Below are 24041 nucleotides of genomic sequence, written 5' to 3'. Positions count from 1 at the left end.
GCCATTAAAATGAACAAACTGGTTTACAGCTTAAATATTTTAAAGCTGTTGGTTCTTTTGCTCCTTTATTCAACTTTTCATTGTTAGTTAGTTGCTAAGTCATGTCTGACTCTTTGCAACTCCATGGACTTAGCCCACCAGGCTCCTCTGTCTAGGAGCCTGGGATTCTCTAGGCAAGAATACTGATAGGCAAGAATACTGAAGTGGGTTGCCATTTCCTTCTCCATGGGATCTTCCCAACCCAGGGATCAAACCCACGTCTCCTACATTGCAGGCAGATTCTTTACCGCTGAGCTACCAGGGAAGCCTCATTTATTCAATACATTCTTCCTAAGTGTCTGCTACCTGCAAGCCCCATGGCAGGCACTGGGACGCCGAGGAAAATCAGGTATGGTTCCTGCCATCCAGGAACTGAGTACAGTTCAGTAAAGGGATGGCTAAGTGGTCAGGCACCTCCAGGGAGAATCCTGGGGGGTTTAGCACCCTAGCCAGTGCCTGGTATAGTCTGTGGGCTCAAATATTTGTTGAAGAAATGCTGAACAAATGACTTGGAAACACACAGGAGGGACACTTAACTCAGGCTCAACAGTGGTCGTAAAAAGACATTTAATATATATATGCCACATTAAACTGTATGTTTATTTGGAGAAGAGTTTTGGAGGAACAGACACATATATCTCACACCATGATGGCACTAAATAATTAATCTGTGCTTTCTTGGAAAACTGAGTTAACCAGGACACTCTATTCTGCAAAATGCCAGCTCCCCAAGGTCTTAGGTCTCAGGTGAAGCTATTGTATTTTATAACAAAGTCTCCTCTGCATGCTTGGTTAAGAGTGAAAAGTCACATGCCATTTGGTTACAATGGGAAAGAAAAGATATACAAACCTTTCTTCTCTTGCTTGTCTTTGTTCTTCTCTTTTGTCTAAATACTCTCGGCTAATGGAAGTATGCAAAACAAACAAAATGGGGAAGGAAAACAACAAAATCAGAGACTCATAAAAGTGCCAAGAAATTATTAACAGAGTATATCATGAAAGCCTACTATCATCTCAGAAATGCAAAGTGGTTACTGTTAAATTTTTAAAAATAAACATAAAGGCTACACTTTAAAAGTACCAAATTCTTCTATAAAATCACAGAGATGAAAACACGGGATTACTGGATTCACTCAGAACTCTAACTACTCTTCAGAAAGAAGATTTTAAGTATATGGGGAAGGGTGGTGAGACAAAAAGATTTTTAAAAGGTAAACCAATTCATCAATAAGATATGACGATGACAAGCAAGCAATAGTATTCAGAGGTGAGTACCACACAACCAAGCTCTGGTAACTTCCCAACATTCATCACAAGATTTAAATCTGAGTGGGCCCAAGAGTCTTGGCCATTTTGTACTGCACTCTACAGTTTAGATATTCCTTCCACAGCCCAAGATTCTTCCTCTGAATCCCTCACATGTCAGTTTCTAAGCAGAGATCACTGGAAGCTTTTGTGCATTCTTTCTTGTCTTTATCCATAATATGCCCAAATCTGTCTAATTTTAATGCTTGTTTGTCTGTTCCTCCTGGTGAGGTTCCAAGTTGAATCTAAGTTTAAGGGTGGGTGGTCAGTCCCTTCTCAATAAACTCTTTATTTTTCTGGAGAACTCTGACATCACAGTTTTCTACACTGGACCCCATAAGGTAGCTTAAGTACTCTACCCCTCTGTGCACTGATAATTGGATATAAAGGGATAGTAAGAGCAACTAAACCAGGTTAGGAGGGGGGAGAAAAAGCCACAAAGGCACAAATTTGTTATAATTTATAAACATCCATTCTCATCACTTACCACACTAGAAATAACATTTCCCATAACCCGGGAAAATTAAGATAATATTCAACAAAAATAACAACAGATAAGAATGCTTTGCAAAGAAAACAGCACAAGGAACATGAATAACTTATATCAATGAGGTGGCTGATAAAGAGTCAGCCATATGGCTAATCCCAGGCATGATTCTATAAAGCTTTTCCTATTTCCTTCTTTGAATTTCTTTTCATTCACATCCTCAGATTTTCAGGATAGAATTGGAGTCATCATAATCAGTAGTTCTGTGTGGTCTGTACTGATAATCAGCATTCCTTTCTAGACAGGCTTATTTTGCCAGGATCTCACTATGTTCTTAAATGATGAGTGAGATTGTTTGGTGACCAAGAGAAAATAGTGAACAGTTACTTATGAGCTTGGTCTCTGAAGATGAGGTTGCCCAGGTCTAATTCTTACACTACCAATATACGGGCTGAATACATATTACAATGTACTCTTGTCCTATTCTTCTGGGACTTCAAAGACACAAATGCTAGATGTATTATTTTACAGGTCCATGAGGCACTGTTCTTTTTTTTTCAATATTTCGTTTTGTCTTTCAGATTGGATAATTTCTGTTGTTTCATCTTCAAATTCACTCACTTTTCTCTCATTTCTATTCTGCTGCTAAAACCATTCAAAGCCTTTTTTATTTTGGTTATTGCATTTTCTGCTTCTATATGTATTTCCATTTGCTTCTTCTTTATATTTTCCATCTCTTTGCAGAGACTTTTCATTTGTTTCAAAAGTATTTGCCTTTACATCTTAGCACATGTTTATAACAGCTGCTTTAAAGTCTTTGTCTGATAATGACAACATCTATGTCCTTTTGTGGTCAGCATATTTTGATTCTCTTTTGCCTTTGAAGATTTGTTTTCCTGGATTCCTATGACAAATTATTTTGGATTACATTCTGTATATTTTAAATATTTTGCAATGATACCCTGAGCCTTATTTAAATTCTATGAAGAATCTTGATTGTTTTCCTTTAGCAGGCAATGAAGCAAGTTAGGCTCAGCCTGTAAGCTCTGATTGCCTTCTGATATTGGTTCCAGTATTAGATCAGTTCTCAAATATTTTTAATGCTATTCATATCAGGTCCTTATATGCACCACCCAGTGGCCAGTCTGATACCTAAGTGTGTTTCACTCTGAACTTATTTTTCAAAGTTTGTGGTATCCTGTTTAGGTTCTGAGTCACATGTGCACAAACTAGAGATGACCTCTGGATTGCCTTTCCCATCATTTTCTGGACTCCTTAGGTCTCCCTTCTTGGTCCTCTAGGCAAAAAAACTCGGGCTTTACTTTCCCTGCTCTGCTACAGACTTTCAGTACCTTCATCTGCATACAGGGCAATGCAGCAGGAGGAGACACAGAGAAAAGAAGTTTTCTTGCATCACACTCTTCTGAGCATAGGAAGGGTTCCCTCCCTGAGTTTTAGGCACCTGCCTGGACACTAGTGTCATCACTGAGCTTCTGTAACCATATCGCTTGGAGGCTGGGAGAGGTGCAAAGAAAAAAATAAGATTAAACAGGAGACTTCTCAACTCTCCAACCCTCAGGAATTCCTTTTGCTGCTTCTCTTCGGAAGGACTGATGCTGAAGCTCCAATACTTTGGCCGCCTGATGCGAAGAGTCAACTTACTGGGAAAGATCATGACGCTGGGGAAGATTGAGGGCAGGAGAAGGGGTGACAGAAGATGAGATGTTTGAACGACATCGCCAACTCAAAGGACATGAGTTTGAGCAAACTCTGGGTGACAGTGAAGGAGGGAAGCCTGGTGTGCTGCAGTTCGTGGCTGGCAAAGAGTCGGACATGACTTAGTGACTGAACAACAACAACAGTCCAGAGAAAGAGGCGTTCTCTTAGAGCTCTTTCAGTTCACACCTAGTACGTGCTTCCGAGTTTGGGGATGCTTTTGAGTCATGCCATGTGATATTGGAGGGGAAAATGGTGACCTTTTCCTGATTTGGGGGGAACTTTGAATGCTAGTCTCCATCTCCAATTCACCCTTTTCCAGTTCAGAGCTTTCAGAGCTCTGTGCTTTAAATCTGTCCATGACTGATGGCTGCCTTGAGTGATGGCATAGAAGAGACAAGAGGAAGCATACTGATTTCATCTTTCCCAGAACTGGTACCTTGTTTTAAGAGCTTTTGAATCAAAATCTTAAATGTGTACGCTAATCTCTGAATTTTCCATGTGTCTCAGTCAGATGCTCTGCTGCTATTTGGTGGTGAAATATGTGGATCTCTCAGAAAGCCCTGAATTATGAAGCATTTAACCTGTTCCAGTGGTTTTGCAAATTGGTCTTTCCAAAAGTGACAACTTCCAGAGCTACCTCATGAGAAATGGTGCATACAGGTCTGGCCTTTCCATGTATCATTTCGTAGAAATCTGACAGCTCAAGATACACCATACAATTATGGTGTGAATTCTCCAAGCCAGGCTTCAGCGATACATGAACCGAGAACTTCCAGATGTTCAAGCTGGTTTTAGAAAAGACAGAGGAGCCAGAGATCAAATTGCCAACATCCGCTGGATCATCGAAAAAGCAAGAAAATTCCAGAAAAACATCTATTTCTGCTTTGTTGACTATGCCAAACCCTTTGACTGTGTGGATTACAATAAACTGTGGAAAATTCTGCAAGAGATAAGAAACCTGTATACAGTTCAGGAAGCAACAGTTAGAACTGGACATGGAACAAAGGACTGGTTCCAAATAGGAAAAGGAGTATGTCAAGGCTGTATATTGTCACCCTGCTTATTTAACTTATATGCAGAGTACATCATGAGAAACGCTGGTCTGGAGGAAGCACAAGCTGGAATCCTGGAATCAAGATTGCCAGGAGAAATATCAATAATCTCAGATATGCAGATGACACCACTCTTATGGCAGAAAGTGAAGAAGAACTAAAGAGCCTCTTGATGAAAGTGAAAGAGGAGAGTGAAAAAGCTGGCCTAAAGCTCAACATTCAGAAAACTAAGATCATGGCATCCGATTCCATCACTTCATGGTAAATAGATGGGGAAAGAGTGGAAACAGTGGCTGACTTTATTTTGGGGGGGCTCCAAAATCACTGCTGATGGTGATTGAAGCCATGAAATTAAAAGACACTTACTCTTTGGAAGGAAAGTTATGACCAACCTAGACAGCATATTAAAAAGCAGAGACATTACTTTGCCAACAAAGGTCTATCTAGTCAACGCTATGGTTTTTCCTGTAGTCATGTACGGATATGACAGTTGGGACTATAAAGAAAGCTGAGTGCTGAAGAATTGATGCTTTTGATCTGTGGTGTTGGAGAAGACTCTTGAGAGTCCTGTGGACTGCAAGGAGATCCAACCAGTCCATCCTAAAGGAGGTCAGTCCTGGGTGTTCATTGGAAGGACTGATGTTGAAGCTGAAACTCCAATACTCTGGCCACCTATTGCGAAGAGCTGACTCATTTTGAAAAGATCCTGATGCTGGGAAAGATTGGGGGCAGGAGGAGAAGCAGTCGACAGAGGATGAGATGGTTGGATGGCATCACTGACTGGATGCACATGGGTTTGGGTGGACTCTGGGAGTTGGTGATGGACAGGGAGGCCTGGCGTGCTGTGGATCATGGGGTGCAAAGAGTCGGACATAACTGAGCGACTGAACTGAACTGAATGATGTTGCTTTACTTCATGCGGCTTGTTAATCCCCATCTTACAAAAGTCAGGATTAGTTTTTTACCACCAGACTTGGGATGCTTGTTTTCATATAGTAGTGAGTTATGGTTAAGGCAAACTCACAGCTCTGCTCATTTCTATGATTATATATAGGCTTTCCAGGTGGCACTAGTGCTAAAGAACCTGCCTGCCAATGCAGGGAGCATAAGAGATGCAGGTTTGATTCTTGAGTCAGGAAGATCCCCTGGAGGAGGAAATGGCAACCCACTCCAGTATTCTTGCCTAGAAAATCCCACAAACAGAGGAGTCTATACTCTTTCTGGCTGCTGGGGAAAAAAAAAAACACATTATTGAACTTGTAAATCCTCATTGACAATGCTTTACATCCTTTGTAGATTTCACTGGGAGTAATTGAGTGAAGACTACTTCCCAAAAAAGTAAATGGAGGAAACAGGAAGTGGAGATGGGGGAGAGAGAAGAAGAAAAAAGAGTGTAGAAACTATGGGAGAGATGAATGGGACGATGAAGGAGGGCGGAGGAAGGGGATGAGAAGGCAAGAGGGAAGGAAGGGAAAGACAAGGGAACAAAGGAAGAGTAGGAGGAATGAAAGGTGTAAGAAAGATGAACCAAGTGTTCAGCGTTTTAAAAAGAACTCCACAGCATGAGCCCAGGCCAGAGGAGTGTTAGGATGTTGATCAGGAGGATGGGGGGAAAGGCTGATCTGACTCAAGGGGAAAAGGAGAGATCCTGGATTCAGCAGAGCAGACAGGCCAAGACACAGAAGCTGGAGTGGGCCACCCAAGAACACATCTTTAGAGCTGGACAGAGACCAAAGGGACCAGCGGGGACAATGGCCTGGGACTAATCAATACAATGCCTTCTTCTCCCCCATAGGAGGAAATACTACTGCCTAAAAAAATATGAAATATTGCTACAAGGAGTAAGAAACCAGAAAGTGGAAAAGCATTTTCTTTTAGGTGTCCAATAGAATATGAATAAAACATGAGTAGCTTCAAGGGAAAATGTCAAATTAAGCCAATTAGGTCCTCTGCCTTCAGGAAGGCCTGGATAAAACCATTTTAGATAATGAAGGCCCAAGAACACACAAGCCTTAATTGAATCAGGATGGCTGGCTCTGCTTCCTGCCATAGGTTAAAGGAAGACAGGCCACAACAAACCAGATCAAGCCTGTTTCAGGCTTGCTCTTCTTGAAAACAGAGGCAGCATCAGAAGCAAGCATATTAATCCCTAATCCTTTAATACCAGTATTAACCATATGCAACACTGAAGGCATGTGCTTTAATTTTCATTTCATGAAAAATTTTTTTAAATTCATCTTACCTGAATTTGTTTCTTTCCTCTCGTTCTATTCTCTGCAACCTTTCCTCTCTCTCCTGTCGCCGCCTCTCTCTCTCTGCTGCCAAGGACTCTTGGTGCTGCCTAAAGGATGACGTGAGAAGACCACTCAGTGATGACCTAAAGATACAATGAGTCAATGTTTGAGTGGCTCATCCAGTGATTAAAAGTACTGATGCGGGAATCAGTCAGCCTTGGTTAGAACTGAGGGTCTGCCAGTACCTAGGTAATGGATGGGGGAAATTACTGAGTGTCTCAGGTCTTCTGTTTCAAGATCATCATCTGTAAATGCAGATAAGTAACTTGCTTTATGTACTCAGAGGACAAAAAGGCGATAATGCATATAAAATACCAAGCAGCAGGCTTGGCATATAAGCAGTCATCAATAATGAGTGCTATTATTATCAAAAAGTATTCCAGGAATATGCTTAAAATATAAATATAAATGCTCTCTCTCCATACACACACACGTGCATTTTAAAATTGGTTTCTGATAAGACTCTGATGACCTGGAAGAAAAATTCAGCCTAAAACTGTTTTCTCCTTTACATGTACTAAAGATATTTTGCCATACACCAGTTTCTCAATATACTTCCCCAAATAATTGTATCATCTTAAAACAAGGTATTGGGATGACAGATAAGGAGAAAAAAAATGTCAATGTTCTGAAATCTGAATGGAATTAAGGAAATTTCATCCCATATCAAGAAGTGTCCATGAACAAGCAGCTTGCTCAAAGGACAGCACTTGATTATTGATGATACCACAAAAATAATCTGGACTGTTCACTGAAGATGCTGTGATGGGGATGGTCAGCTATGTGAGGGCCTTAGTGAAGAAACAGAGGAGAACCACAGAAAATGTTAAGCTAGGAGAACGGGTGGAAGAAGGCAAAATTAGGTAACTAGATTAAAAATAAAGAAGGTTAGCTGGGAAGGAGAGTCTGTTGGACCTCTGGGGAATAATAAAATCTGTTACAGACAACTGGACCTTTGTTTATTGGGAAAACATCTAAACTAAGACACAAATATTTCTGATATATAGCTTGGGTGATAGCCTACTTGAATTTGATGAATATGCCTGCCTCGTGGGGAACACAAGGTCCCTCAGCACAGGAGAAAGATGTGACTATTGCAGCACACACATTCTGCCATAAGTCCTACAGCTGTTTTCCCTAGAAAAGGTGAGTCACCTCTGGCAATCCATCAGAGGTGGGAGGAGAAATAGAGGGAAGAAACCGTCATCCCCAGTTGCTACGGAGAGGGAGTAACCAAACCCTCTGTAAGCAGCTTTCAGCAGGAGAAAGCTCTCTGCAGGAAGCCCCGTTTGTTTTGTCACTTGAGCAAAACTATATTATAACTAACTTTAAACCAGGCACCCCAAGCTCTACTCATCTCTGGCCCAAGTACACCTTTCAAACCTTTTGATCACACAGTATCTTGCTTCCTGTTGGTTTCTTCTTTATTTATTTTTTTATTTTTTTTCATCCATTCACTATGATTCTTTTTTTTTTTCCATTTATTTTTATTAGTTGGAGGCTAATTACTTTACAACATTGCAGTGGTTTTTGTCATACATTGAAATGAATTAGCCATGGATTTACATGTATTCCCCATCCCAGTCCCCCCTCCCACCTCCCTCTCCACCCCATCCCTCTGGGTCTTCCCAGTGCATCAGGTCTGAGCACTTGTCTCATGCATCCAACCTGGACTGGTGATCTGTTTCACCCTAGATATACATGTTTCGATGCTGTTCTCTTGAAACATCCCACCCTCGCCTTCTCCCACAGAGTCCACAAGTCTGTTCTATACATCTGAGTCTCTTTTTCTTTATTTGCATATAGGGTTATCATTACCATCTTTCTAAATTCCATATATATGTGTTAGTATACTGTAATGGTCTTTATCTTTCTGGCTTACTTCGCTCTGTATAATAAGTAACTAACAGATGACTCGATCTTTTCCCCAGTCTCCCTGTCAGTAATCCTATGAAAAATTGTTGAGAACAAGATAGCATCTAAAGAGAGATCACAAGGAGTTGACAAGTTTGCATGCAATGGGAGATGACAATGAATCTGTACCTCTGTCTCAATGATTAAGGCTTCCCTGCTAGCTCAGTCAGTAAAGAAATCTGCCTGTAATGCAGGAGATACGGGTTTGATCCCTGGCTTGGGAAAATCCCCTAGATAAAAGACATGGCAACCCACTCCAGTATTCTTGCCTGGAGAATCCCATGGACTGAAGAGCCTGGCAGGTAACAGTCCATGGGGTCACAAAGAGTCAGACACAACTGAAGCGAATGAGCATGCACACATCTCAATGATTAAGTGAGATTACTTCCCCCTTTTCCGTGTAACAATTTTCATGGCTGAGAAAAATCCCTGGAGGTGATTTGGGGACATGAGCCCATTTCTCCTCAGGATGCTGGCTTTCTGATTAAAGGAACCTTTCTGTTTCTACTGGCACTTGAATCTTGAGTATTGATTTCTGAGCAGTGAGGAGTCAGATCTAAGCTCAGTAACACCTACAGTCTGGACTCACTAGGCATCTAATATGTCAGCTTGGATCCTTAGGCATAGAGAGAATTCTATCATCCATATAAACAAAGTTATGTCTTATATAACTTCTATCTTCTTATTGCTACTATCATGTATTTATCTTTCTGTTATATGCAGCCAAATCTAATCCACAATCAGGTGGACGGGTTTCCTATGCCTCTCACACAGTAACTGAGAGAAACTGTTATGAATGAAGTAGACTTGTTTAACCTGATTAAGAAATTTTACCTAGCAGATGAATATATATAATATATATATATATATATATATATATATATATATATATATATATATATATATATAACCTGGTGCCCCGAATTAAAGAAAACATAACCTTTTCAAATACACAGAAACTATTTAAACTGATAGTCAATCCTGGGACAAAGTTCAAGCTAATGAGTGAATGGCAAGAGTTGGTTTTCATGTGCGCTACCTTCCTAACTACAATACAACTGAGTTAAAAATAACAAGAAGATACATTTGAAAAATCCATATAATTGTAAAGTTTTTAAATGTTTCTAATTAATTCAGGTCAAAGAAGAAATATACAGAAAAATTAGAAAACATTCAAGAAGTATTATATCAAGACTATATATCAAAAGACTATGTATGAAAAGACTATATATTTAAAATTTTATGATGTTTCTAAAGCATAGTGAGTGGTCAACTCAACAATTTGGGAAACAGAATGGAATTAACTCATTATTCTTAGAAACATAAGAAGATTTTCTAAACTTGACAATGGGTATTTAGTAAAAACAAATTTTTTAACTATGGTAAGAATCATTCTTAATGTTGAAACGTTTTAGTTTAATATTAGAAATGATAGAAGGAGACCCCTAGAATTGCTTGTATTTGACATTATTCTGGTAGTCTTAGCCAGTACACTAAGATAAGATAAACAAATAAAAGCATAAGGAAGGGAAAGAAATACAGTGTCATCATTTGCAGATAATATGATCTACTTAGAAAATCCAAAAACCCTACAAGTTATTAGAATTAATAAGAGTCCAACAAGGTTTCTCAATGTGAAATGTGCAAATAGTAATTGTATTTTCATATATTAGCAACAATTATTAAGTTAACCACATGTTAACTACAAATTACTTCATTATAGGAAAGACATAAAGTCTTACTAAAAGACCTAAATAAATGACAACTATATCACATTCACATATAGAAAGATTCAATACTGTCAAGATGCCAATTCTTTTTCAACTTATACAATTTCAAATCAATTTCATTCAACATTCCAAAAGGATTTTTCATGGAACATTACAGTTCAGTTCAGTTCAGTCACTCAGTCGTGTCCAACTCTTTGCGACCCCAGGAACCAGAGCACTCCAGGCCTCCCTATCCATCACCAACTCCCAGAGTTGACCCAGACTCATGTCCATTGAGTCGGTAATGCCATCCAACCATCTCATCCTCTGTCATCCCCTTCTCCTTCCGCCCTTGATCTTTCCCAGCATCAGGGTCTTTTCAAAAGTCAGCTCTTCAGAACATTACAAGGTGGCTCCAAAATGTTTATGGAAGAACTGAGATCCAAGGATGACCAAGACAACTTTGAATAAGAACAAAGTGGATCACTGGCCCCACTAGATATCAAGCCCATTCTAAAACCACAGTGGTTAATTGTGAATGTGGTCTTGGTGCAAGTACAGAGACACAGAATGACAGATTCATACACAAATGGCATCTTGATTCATAATAGACATGTCATTACATATTAGTAGGAACATAATGGATTATCTGGGCTTCCCCTGTGGCTCAGTGGTAAAGAATCCGCCTGCCAATGCAGGAGACACAAATTCAATCCCTGGGTGGGAAAGATCCCCTGGAGAAAGAAACGACAACCTACTCCAGTATTCTTGCCTGGGAAATCCCATGGATAGAGGAGCCTGGCAGGCTACAGTCCATGGGGTCACAAAAAAGTCAGACAGGACTTAGTGACTAAACAAACAAACCAAAAAATGGACTATTTAACAAATGGTGCTGAGACAACTATTAGCCATGTAAGACAAAAATACAGCAGCCCCTCCTCATACAAAACACAAAAATAAATTCTGGGAAGTTTAAGTGAAATATGTAAAAAGCAAAACTTTACAACATCTAGACATTAGGATAGAAAAGAATTTTTTCAGACCAGAAATCCAAAAGGGCAGTCAAAAAGGTAAATTTCAGTACATGTGCATGTTACATTTTAAAATTTATATACATTGAAAGACTACATAAGAATAAAGAGAAGCCACAGCCTGGGAGAAGCTAATTATAACACATACAAACCACAAAGTATTAGTAAGCAATACAAAGAGAACTCCTTTGAATCCATGTGAAAAAGACAAACTACCGACTGGAAAAATAGGCAAAGGAAAAATGAGCATGAGACAGTGGGGATTTTATGGAAGAAGAAAATTAAATCGCCAATAAATACATGAACAATACTCATCTTCACTAGGATTCAGGGAGAGGAAATGCAAGCTAAACCCATAGTGAGATATTATTTCACACCGCTCAGGTTGCAGACTGACAAAAATTCATGCCTGAAGACACTACGCATGGATATAAAACAAGACAAGAACTCCCATAGATTGCGTCTGGGAATGTAAGTTGAGCAAATTCTTTCAGAGAAACACTTAATACATCTGGAGATGTGTTTATCCTACAATCCAGAAAACCCACTTCTAGGTTTATACTACAGACTACACCTTTACACCTTTGCATGTATAAAGATGACAGACATGTGCAAGAATAGAATATATTACACTGCTTTGTACTGCTAACAGCTAATAACTTGAAACAGCATAAATATCAACAAATAGAAAAACAAAATAAAATTACAGCATATTTATACAAAGGAATACTCCATAACTGAAGAAATGAATGAAATAGAGTGATATAGACTAATTTGGATGATTCTTAAAAGCATAGTATATTGACAGTGACAAGTAATTTGAAGAACATGAAGAGAATGTTATCATCTTTATGAAGTTTAAATACACGTAAAGCAAAACCACACACTATTTAGGGATTCATGCATAATTAAAAAAAAATATGAAAACATACAGGAAAATGTGCTCTGCTTAGTTTCTCAGTCATGTCTGACTCTTTGCAACCCCATGGACTGTAGCCCAGCAGGCTCTTAAGTCCATGGGGATTCTCCAGACAAGAATACTGGAATGGGTTGCCATGCTCTCCTCCAGGGGATCTCCTCGACCTAAGGATCGAACCCAGCTTTCCCACATTACAGGTGGGTTCTTTACCATCTGAGCTACCAGGGAAGCCCAAAGATCTCTGAATCCCCAAGATAGCTGAACATTAAAAGTTATGTGCAATCACAGAATTTGAAAACAAAAAATAAGGTAACCTACAGGTAGGACTGGGGCTTCCCAGATGCTCTAATGGTAAAGAACTGGCCTGCCAATGCAGGTTAGATGTAAGAGATGTGGGTTCGATCCCTGGGTTGGGAGATTCCCTGGAGGAGTGCATGGCAACCCACTCCATTATTCTTGCCTGGAGAATCCCATGGACAGAGGAGCTTGGTGAGCTACAGTCCATAGGGTCGCACAGAGTCGGACAAGACTGAAGCAATTTAGCATGCATGCACTACACAGGACTATTATTTTAGGTGAATCTGATTCTATTTATAGCTCAGCTCTCAGCCTGCCCTGTGTGGTGGTCTCCTTAAGGACCAGCAGCTTCCAGTTTTGAGTTCTCTTTTCAGAGGGAGGAGAGAGAAGTTCTTGGGTAAGGAACTAAATAAGAACCTTGCCATTTCCCCTTGTGCTTCTGACTTTAATTTGTTCTTCTAAATATATCAGCTTGTTCCAGGAAAAACTTCATGCATGGTAACTTAATAATGGGTCATTAGTGGCTATACTAATGAGTTCACAGTGAAGCTTCTCTATATCATTCGTTAACATCATTTCCTTGTTTCAGATGAGAACATTGGAGCTTGTTTAAAATTAGAACAGTATTAGAACTTCAGAAAATAAAAAGGGTTCCATCTTGTTGAGTGGATGCTGTCATTTCTTCCCCAGGCACCTCTAAGGAAGGGAAATGCAGATGACCCCCTGTCTACTGAGACCCTGCAAAGGAAGACCTCATGTTGGGTCTGAGGCCAGAGTACATGTGAACGTACTATCAAGCAGTGTTAACACATGGAGGCTCTTTCCTTTCAGAAGTAAGATGTGAGATGCTAAGGCAAAGCAGTGAAGACTGGTTCCTCTTCTCCTAAAGTGAAGCACAGTGCCTTCTATAACTCAAGACCCATTCTCTTGGATCCCTGAAGCTGGATGGGACAATCAAAGGGCCCCATGAGCTTATCTGTCCCGGATGCACAGAAGCCATCTTGGTCATACTAGGAACCAAGAGTTACACATATAATACTAACAAATTAAATTTCCCTAGGTCTCCCTCTATCTAGATATGCCCAATATGTGACAGCATGAACTCTGGCCCTATAAATCCTGTTTCTAGAAATAAGCTCACCTAGAATATCAATGCTAGAAAGCATTCAAACCACACAAAGGGAATATCGCAAATCATTGCTAAAAACAAATATATCCAAATACCAAAATTCAAGCTAGTATGGTGAACTTTTCTCTTTATAAAGGCATCCTTAACAGATTTTTACCTTTCATACGAAATCTTTCAAAAAAACACCTACAGTGATTGGAAATTGTTGCACTGTTTAATTTTGGCCAGCCTGGGGACCAGCTGTGGTGTAAAGGAATTAAATGCAGGGCTTTAGATTGAGAAAACCTGAGTATGGCCAGTCAGTTAACCTCTCTGAGCCTCAGTTTACCTGCTTGTAAAATGGAGATAATAATACTCCATATTATGTGAGAGTGTATGTAGGAGCCTGCTTAGAACAGCATCTGGGTCACAGTAGGCACTCAACAGACATCACTTTACCTTGGGAGTGAAAAATCTACAAACACAGAGGAAGGTCTGAGCTGTGGTCTCCAAGCCAGATCCGGAATACGACACTGGCAGTTCTCAGTGTGAGGGGCTACAGTGGGCTGTGGGTTTGATCTGAACCTTTCTGTCATGGCTCCGAGCGGGGTCTGTGATGAGGATGGCATGCCACCAGGAATGCACCTGGGAAGCTGAAGTCATCTAAGTTACACCCACGGAAGCTGCAACCAAGTGAAGCCACACAAGCATGCAGGTGGCCAGAGGCCAGAGAGGTTTTGCAAGGGACCAGATGATATACTCTGAGCAAGAGGAATTGCAATATTTAATCTTGGCCGCAAAAGGCTCTAGGAACTACCCCAGAAATCCCATCTGGTTCAGGCCTCCCTTTTGGGGATGTCTGGAGCAGGAGCTCGACTGCACTGAAATATGGTTTGTAATCAGAGGGAACATTTATGGAGACAACACGGTGTGCCAATTATTTGGCACAAAATGGCTCTTTTAATCAGTACAACTTCTTGTACTAAGTTCTATTATTATCTCCTTTATAGATGAGAAAATAGAGGCACAGAGAAGTCCAGGATGTAGCAGAGCTGAGCTTCTTAAACAGGCCTGTCAGGCTGGAGCCCTAATATTGACCTATATTCCTCTCCTCCCCACACCACGGGTTCTTAGTAAAACACCATCTGTGCAGTACTTGCCACAGTACACGCATCAGTTTAAATTTTTTTTTCCATTTCTTTCCTAAAAATGACCACTACCCTAAATTTGGTCTTCATTTCCACATATGTTATTATATTTCCTCCTGCAGTCTAAATTTCTAGGCCGGATCCTGTTTGCTCATTTGTCCTTGTCTCCTGACACTTAGAAGAGATGCATGATGAGTCACCTAATGAATGAATTAGATGCTGAATAACAAGGACGTATCAAGTCAGATACAACTGTACATACTAGTCTCCACGTGTCTGCATGCTCAGCCCATTCTCTAAGGGAAAACACATGATGATGACCTGCTGAGATAATGTCTTATGCATAGGACCCTGTGCCCCTGGCAACAGCTGAGTGAATATGGTGGGTTCCTCCGCAAAGGCAGTTCATCCAAAGGCAAGCTGTTTAGTGGTGTGTGAGGCTTCTGGTGTAGAAGGCCAAGCTAATCATAGTCATGTGCCCAGGACTTGGAAATGGAAGGCAGGAAAAGAATACGTAGTTGGGAGGAAGTGAAAGTGTTAGTCACTCAGTCGTGTCCGACTCCTTGCAACCCCATAGACTATATATAGCCCACCAGGCTTCTCTGTCCATGGAATTCTCCAGGAAAGAATATGGAAGTGGGGTGTCCCATATCGCAGGCATATTCTTTACCATCCAAGACACTAGGAAGAAGCAGAAGCCAAAGAGTCAGGTGGCATGAGTTAAAGTTGTAAGAAGGTCATTGCCTCAATAGTGGTAAAATACTGGATTAAACATAGCTCTGGTCCTGCCTAATATAGCTAAAAACACAAGGCCTGCAAGAATCAAACTTTCTGAATCAATTACACCGTAGAACAAAGCTGAAGAATGTTTACAGGAATCCAAAAAAGAGAGAGAGAGATAATTTAAAAGGCATGGCATCTATTAAGAAATAACTCATAAAGAGGAAATAAAATCAATCAACTGAAAATAATTCAGAAATGACACAGATGGTAGAACTAGAAGACTAAAACATTAAAAGTTATTATGACTATAGACCATAGATACAAGAAGTTAAACAAACTATTAATATGTTAAGACATGAAAGGCATAAAAAAGAGCTCAGTTCTGGTGATCTAGTAGACTTTTTCCAAAAAAGACATAAAGATGGCCCACAGGCACATGAAAGGATGCTCAGTATCACTAATCATCAGTTAGACATTATTTCACACCTGTCAGAAAGACTTATCAAAAGGATAGGAAATAACAAGTGTTATCAAGAATGTGAATAAAAGGGAACCCTTATTCACTGTTGGTAAAATATAAGTTGTTGCAGCCATTATGGAAAAGAGTATGGATGTTCCTCCAAAAAATTAAAAGCAGAACCACCATATGACCCAGAACTTACATTTCTAGATATTTACCCAAAGAAAACAAAAGGACTACTTTGAAAAGACACATGCATCTCTATGTTCATTGCATCATTATTTACAATAGGCCAAGATGTAGAAATCGAAATGTTCACTGGTGGATGAATGGATAAAGGATATCTGGTGTATATTACACAATGGAATATTATTCAGTCACAAAAAGAATAAAATCTTGCTTTTGTGATAACACAGAAGAACACTATGAAATAAGATACAGAAAGACAGATATCATATAATTTCATTCATTTTTAGAATCTAAAAAAAAAAAATAACAAAACAAATGAACACACTAAACAAGCTCATAGATGGAAGTAAACATATTGGTGGTTGCCAGAGAAGGATGGTGAGGAGTTAGACAAAATAGGTGAAGGGTATTAAGAGATTAAAAACTTCCAAATATAAAATAAATAAGTCATGGGAATGTAACTATCGTCAATAATGCTGTACTTCATATTTGAAACTGACAGATCATAACTAGACTTTTGATCTTAACCCTTTTGCAACGCATACAAATGTTGAACCACTATGTTGTACACCTGAAACTGATATAATGCTGTATGTAAATTATGCTTCAATTTTTTAAAAATCCAGCTGAAAAGGTGCTTGACACTTGAGGAAAAAATAATGAACTTGCATAGAAACAGAAACTATTCAAAATGAACAATGAGAAAAAAGACTGAAAAAATCAAGAGCACTAATAAACTTTGGTAAAGCTTCAAGTTGCTCAATATATGTGCAATTGAAGTTATCAAAAGAAAGGAGAGGTGAAAAGTACCCCCAAATTTAAAGAAATAAGCACTGAAAAATTTCCCATTTTGATAAAATTACAACCCACAGATCCAAGAATCTCAACGAAACTCAAGCACAAAAAAAAATTTTTAATGAAGAAAACTACACTAAGTCATATCAAAATCAAAATTTTAAAACCAACGATAAAGAGAGGATCTTAAAAGCAGCCAGAGGAAAAATGAAATACTGCATGCAGAGGTACAAAAACTATTACAGAATATTTGCCATTAACAATAAAAGCTAGAAAGTAGAGAAACATCTTTAAATCACTGAAAGAAAAAAACCTGTCAACCTGTACTTCTCTACCTCCAATGTACCTTGGCCACCTGATGCAAAGAGCCGACTCATTGGAAAAGACCCTGATGCTGGAAAAGACTGATGGCAAGAGGAGAAGAGGGTGACAGAGGATGATATTTGGATGGCATCACTGACTCAATGGACATTGAGTTTGAGCAAGCTCCAGGAGATAGGGCGTGCTATAGTCCACAGGGGTCACAAAGAGTTGGACATGACTTAGCAACTGAACAACAACAATTCATAGCTCAAACTGAAAAGAACCCAAGTGTCAATCAAGAGGTAAACATAAATTGTGGTACAATCATCCAATTGAGTACTACTCAGCAATAAAAAGTTCTTAACTACTGAAACATGCAACAAAACAGAGAAGTCTCAAAACAATTACACTAACTGAAAAAAGTCACCCCATCTCCAAGGGTACTTAATGCATGATGACATTTATATGGAATTCTTAGAAATGCAAACTAATCTATAATGACAGAAAGCCATCTGTAGTTGCTTGGGGATAGGGAAGGGCACCCATAATCACAAAAGGGTGTGAGAAAATGCTTTAGAGTAATAAATTTGAACATTATCTCAATTGTGGTAATAGCTTCCTGGCCAAACATATGTCAAAACTTATGTGCAATTTTCTGTACGTCAATCATACTGCAAACGCTGTTTTAAAATAAATGCTCCTTGGTAAGTTTGAGTTGAGTAAAATCTTTTTATACAAGAAGCAAATCCTATATTTGCTTTATATAAGCAAATCTTATATCTTACATTTATTATATCAATGTTATATATCTTATATAACAATATAGCATCTAAAATATATCTTATATATTACATTTCTTATATCAAAAATAAATCATAATCTCTGGTTAAATATTAACAAAACCCAAACTAAACTCACAAACTGATACTTGAAACTATCACTAATTCACAAGAAGGTGATTTAATACAAAGACTTAGAGGTCAATAATAATAATAAAATGGCAATTCAATGATGCAGTATGGTTTCCTGCAACGGTGAGACTGTCGTCACAACCTGCTTATTAAACTGGGGTCACCCAGTCTAATGATCATGGACAAGAGGAAACTCTGGGATGTGCCCAGCTATAAAAGGCATTTTGCTTGCCCTGAAACAAGGTAACATCAGAACCTTCTTCACACCTTCAGGGCCATATCCTGGCTTTCATGATGAAATGAGCAAGTTCAAGGCAGCCCTAAGAAACAGGTAACTTTTCTTCATCAACACTGCTACAACCCTGGGGATGCTGTCATTGAAAATGGGGATGTGGTTTTAAAGGTTCCTTCCACTTTCTCCTCCCCAGCCGGACACACAGCACTTCCATGCAGGTCTGAGCTTCCCGGTCACAGGAGGGACCAGCACAGCTCCCGCAGCCGCGTGGAGGCTGGTCCCACGTTCTGTCTCACGGACTGTGCTGGTTCACACACAAAGGATGATGCCATCCTCCCGGCCTGGCTGGTGTCACGCTCTGTCCTGTCCACCTGCCCTTTCTGCAGGCCCTGAGCCCAGGAATGCAGCAGTTCTTGCCCCTTCTGTCTTACTTCCCACCCTCCTGCCTAAGACCAAGTGAGTCCTCTAGCCAGAAGGAGGTCAGTCCTTTTCCGTCATACGTCCACCTATATTTGGCTTCATAATTAACACATTCTCCTGGCACCTTCCAAAAGCACTGATTGCACAAGCCTCTCCCAGGTCGAAGTTTCCAGGCCATGCTGGCTTGAAGTGAGGCCCTTTGTTTCCACTCCAGGCCCACTTACCCCCCTTGCCACCACCCACCCCCACCCCCATTGGCATGCTCGCCTCTCCTCTGAAGACATATCTTCCAAACACAATCTCCTAACTCTTGCAGATCTTCAGGATCACAACTTGAAGAAAGATGTGCAATCACTCTATTTTCTTATCTCCCTCGTCACCTTCCCTCCTACACCCCTCCCTCTCAGGGGAGGGCGACAAGGTGTGACTTGTCTTGTATTGGTGACTCGGTTTCCCAGACCTCTTACCAGAGGTGTCCGTCACGAGGATGCAGGACCCGTGCTGGGGTCCCCACCCTGCTGGCCTCTCTTTCTCCACTTCCTCAATGAAAGTTCATTTTCTTACCAATATCTATTTGCCGACCATTTGCTTATCTTCTGTTTCTGCCACCAGGGTATAAGCTCAATGAAGCCAGGGACAGGGTCTCATTCAGTCAATGTTGGACTCCCAGGTCAGCATACACGGCACATTCTAAGCACCCAATAAATACTTGCTGAATGAAATGGATGAATATGTAGAGTGTGTGTGTGTGTGGGGGGGTGTGCATTCACAGGCCCAAATAGGTTTCCAGCTATCACTGGCTCCCATGGTTTTGCGCTAGCATTGTACAAAGACTAGAGAGTGAAAAAAAAGGTAGGAAGGAGTGTGTGGGGTTCTATCTCTATCTAGCTATCTAGATACTGATCTATATATCTATATATGTGTGTGCACACACACACTTTTCCAAAATCAACTTAGAAACCCAGTCTCTTCCACTAAAATAGTAAAACTTACTCACTCATGGCCTGGCTTTGTGAGAAGAGGGGGAAAGGGATCAGGGACCCAGAAATACATTTTCTGAAGGAGAATTCTTTCCTATCCTTCCTACCCATTTTCACTCTGTGATCTGTACACAACGCCAGTGCAAAACCACTGTACCCAATGACAACTGGAGACCCGGCTGTCGGGGGCTGTCCCACTAGGAGAGGGTGCACCAGCAGGAAAGGTGGTTCAGGGCTCAGCTGATAGCAGGGAAACTAAGTGTCTACGGCTCTATGCGTAGAGCTACTCAATCTGTACTATTTTGATGACTGATAACTGCACTTGTGTGTTACAGATCTCATCTAACTCTCTTCCACACAAGTGAATGTTCTCGCTTCCCAACAGAAGTACAAAATATATTGATATTTTTTTAAGGTTGCTATGGTGATGGTGATGGTTTAGTCGCTAAGCCATGTCCAACTCTTCCAACCCCGTGGACTGTAGCCTCCCAGACTCCTCTGTCCATGGGATTCTCCAGGCAAGAATACTGGAGTGGGTTGCCATTCTCTTCTCCAGGGGATCTTCCTGACCCAGGAATTGAAACCGGGTCTGCTGCAATGCAGGCATTTTCTTTACCAACTGAGCTATACCATGTAGGAAGGTTGCTATAGACACTCTTTAAGTAAACAAGGGTGACAGAATTGTCTAATTTGAAAATATCAATAAATACACAAATAAAAATGTCTATTCCTAGGAATTCCTTGACAGTCCAGTGGTCAGGACCTAGCATTCTTGCTGCTAGAGGCCAGGGTTTGATCCCTGGTCAGGGAACTAAGATCTTGCAAGCCAAAAATAAAATAAAATAAAAATTTAAAAATTGACTCTAATCTCACTTTCCAAAGGAAGGAAACAAGATAAGAGGTTAACACTGCTCATGCATTTGTTCTCCTGGTTATTTGACAAAGAGGTGGGAGAAGGGCAGTGAGGAAAGGGGGATCTCACACCGTAGAGATGTAGAGATGGCTGCCACTCAGTAGCGAAGCAGTCAGAAGGCTGCTGGGACATGCAGACATGGGATGCAGAACATGGGACAAGCAGAAAGTGCTTCCATGCAAAAGCAAACACTTTTATCTTTACAATTTACATGCATGTGGATTCTCCAGTCCTTTATCTTAAAGATTTTCCCTGACTCTTTAATCAAATGCCCAGTCTAGAAAGGTGAGCCATCTTTATGCCATGGCTTTGTGAAACCCAGGTTCACTACCACAGACCACGGTACATTTGTGAACCCCATTTCAGAAAGAAAAGGATGAAGGCATAATAATTCAAAGGGCTGAGGGCTAAAACTGAGGTGCATGAACCCATAAGAATTGTCACAATTCATTCCGCCTGAGGAAGTCAGGAGTTTTACAGACAGATGTCACCTACTTGGGTCTTGGAGGATGAGAAGGAAGTGACTGAATGCACAGAGGAGGAGGCTGGTTAGAGGACAGAGCAAATATGAAAGAAGGGGGCCTTGGGAGAGGCTGGCAGCATTTCTGTGGGGTTGAAGTTACAGTGAGGATGGGCATGCTGACGGCTGCCAAAGCTGCAAGGCATATGTGGGACCCAAACTTGAGAGATCCTAGAGACGATGTTACTCAGGTGAGCCTTGCTGGTAAGTGGTGGGAGGTACTCAAGGTTGCTGAGAAGGAAATGTCACTTGCTCAGATCTGTATTTCAGAAAGTGTGTGAGACATACATCACTGCAATACATAGTCCAGGCATGACACAGATCCTGGACTAAATCTATGGTGGTAGGAGTGGTGAGAAGGAGTCAGATCCAAAACCTACGTGGGCTGACACAGAACCCAGGTCCCCTAATGTCCACATTCACTGATGAAGCCACCAGGAAGCCAGACCCTACTGCAAACTCCCTCTGTTAACAGACTGGTGACTCTGCTCTCATGCACTTTGGCTGTAACACAATTACTTAATCAAGACCACATTATGCCTTACAGGAACTCCTTGTTTGTAACAAGACTGCTATCAGGACCTAGCAGCAGGCGAATAGGAGGCCTGCTTGGTGCACGGCACAAGGGGCACACAGCTTCGCCGCCTCTTGGTTTGAATATCAGGGAATCTGTCTGCATTGGTGTCTTTTTCTGCTGTTGGCTGTTGTGGGCTCTATGCCATTAACTGTGATCACAAAGAAAGGCAATGCCTTTTATTCCATTTAAGTGCTATTCAAGATTTTGTTCAGTGGTATTTTTTCATCTACTTTGATCAATTTAAATTAAAAATAAAAATTTAACTAAAGCCCATCGGACAGTGGCGCTCTTAACTCTACTGACACAATTTTTGGAAAAGTACTGTGTAGACCAGGAGATGGATCATTGCCAGCAAGTGTTTGGGATCCAGAAAAACACACGGATCATATATTCAGAAAAAGCAGTGATTTGAAAACCAGACAAGTAGAACCTCAAGGCATATATAGATACTAGCAAAGGCAAGAAATAATAAAAGGCCAAGCAGACTAGAACAGGAAGCCAGAAGCACCCAGACACCCATACAGAGCAGTCCACGTGGAGGAGGAAATCAGGACGAGGGAGACACAGGTACCAGCCAGTGACACTCAGGGCAATGCTTGACGGGCCTGCAAGCAGCTGAGACCTACAAGAGTCAAAGTAACCGAAAGTAGGCAGGCAATGCATGGAAAAGGAGACCTTCATCCAGGGGGAGGAGTTACCGCATCAGTGGTGGAGACAGGTATTCTAGGGGTCACAGGAAATGAGATCTCCCAAGTCAGCACTTGCTTAGGCTCAGTATGTCAGGGTCCCACCCGCATCCTAAACGCATGGTCCCAGCTTCCCCAAATATCCCTGTGCTCCTTATTCCAGTGTTGGCAATCACCATACAAAACCCCACAGCAGCAGACGACAAAAACAGCAGGACTGTTTCAAGGTAGCACATGATGCAGTCATATTCCAAAGACTGGGGAAGAAAGAGGGCTCCTGACAGCCTCAAATGCTTGATCCATCTGAGAAGGTGGGCACCGGAGGATATGGGAGATGCTCCTATGGAAGCAGCTTGAACAGACACATAATCAAGCCTGCATTGCTGTTGGTACACAACAAACTGACAGGGAAACGAAGGACTGTTCACTAAATGGTATTCAAACGAGTGAAAAAATGTAACTTTGACCTCTGCCTCACACCATATGCCAAAATAACTTTCCGGGTAGAAAAAATATTTCCATGTAAAAATTGTAGCTACAAAAATATTAGAAGAAACCATGGGGGAAAATTGTAGCTACAATTTTTTCACTTGTCTGAATACCATTTGGCAAACAATCCAACGATTAGAAAAACCCATGGGAGAAAAGGGGACTTGCCTGGCGGCTCAGTTGGTGAAGAATCTGCCTGCAATGCAGGAGACACAGGTTTGATCCCTGGGTCAGGAAGATCCCCTGGAGAAGGAAATGGCAACCCACTCCAATATTCTTGCCTGGGAAATCCCATGGACAGAGGAGCCTAGCCGGCTGCAGTCCATGGGGTCGCAAGAGCCAGACATGACTGAGCGACTAAACCACCTCCACCACAGGAGAAAAAGCTGTCCTCACACGGAACACAAAACCCAGAAGACAGAAAAGATGAATAAACGTGATTCCAAAATTTAAACTGCTCTGCACACAAACGTTGTAAAAAGACCAATGACTGAGGAAAGTAATAGGCACACCTACTAGAGTTTATAAAGAACCTGGACACCTCAGTGAGAAAAAGAACTCAGTGATCACGAAGCACAAATTCACAGGAAAGGAAGGGTGCCTTTACATATGAAATCATGCTCATTCATAACAGGAAACACAAATTTAAATTTTAATGACATACAACTCTTCACTGCTTGGAGAGCAATGGTTGAAAACTTGAAAGGTGCCTCTCTGGCAGAGGTGTTGGGAACACAAGGTCTTTTACACATTATAGTTGAGAACCAAAACTGGTACAATCTTCACCAAGAACAACTGGGCAAAATTCAATCAAAACT

At 40.8% G+C, this 24041-nt stretch overlaps 1 protein-coding gene across 6 annotated transcripts in view; it reads right to left on the bottom strand.

Annotated features, from left to right (window-relative positions):
• FHOD3 (formin homology 2 domain containing 3) overlaps window positions 1-24041 on the bottom strand; it is a 515377-nt gene that overhangs the window by 103479 nt on the left and 387857 nt on the right. For 5 of the 6 annotated variants that reach the window (XM_070452863.1, XM_070452864.1, XM_070452866.1 and 2 more), the window contains 2 exons: window positions 6845-6979; window positions 890-940 (listed from right to left, as the gene is read on the bottom strand). In XM_070452863.1, the coding sequence (XP_070308964.1) occupies window positions 890-940; window positions 6845-6979 (186 nt within the window). The remainder of the gene's footprint in view (window positions 1-889; window positions 941-6844; window positions 6980-24041) is intronic. The other variant, XM_070452865.1, reaches the window with a different exon arrangement.

This window comes from Odocoileus virginianus, chromosome 22 (genome assembly GCF_023699985.2).
Source record: "Odocoileus virginianus isolate 20LAN1187 ecotype Illinois chromosome 22, Ovbor_1.2, whole genome shotgun sequence".
Classification (NCBI taxonomy): Eukaryota; Metazoa; Chordata; class Mammalia; order Artiodactyla; family Cervidae; genus Odocoileus; species Odocoileus virginianus.
This window is presented reverse-complemented; position numbering and strand designations above follow the sequence as displayed.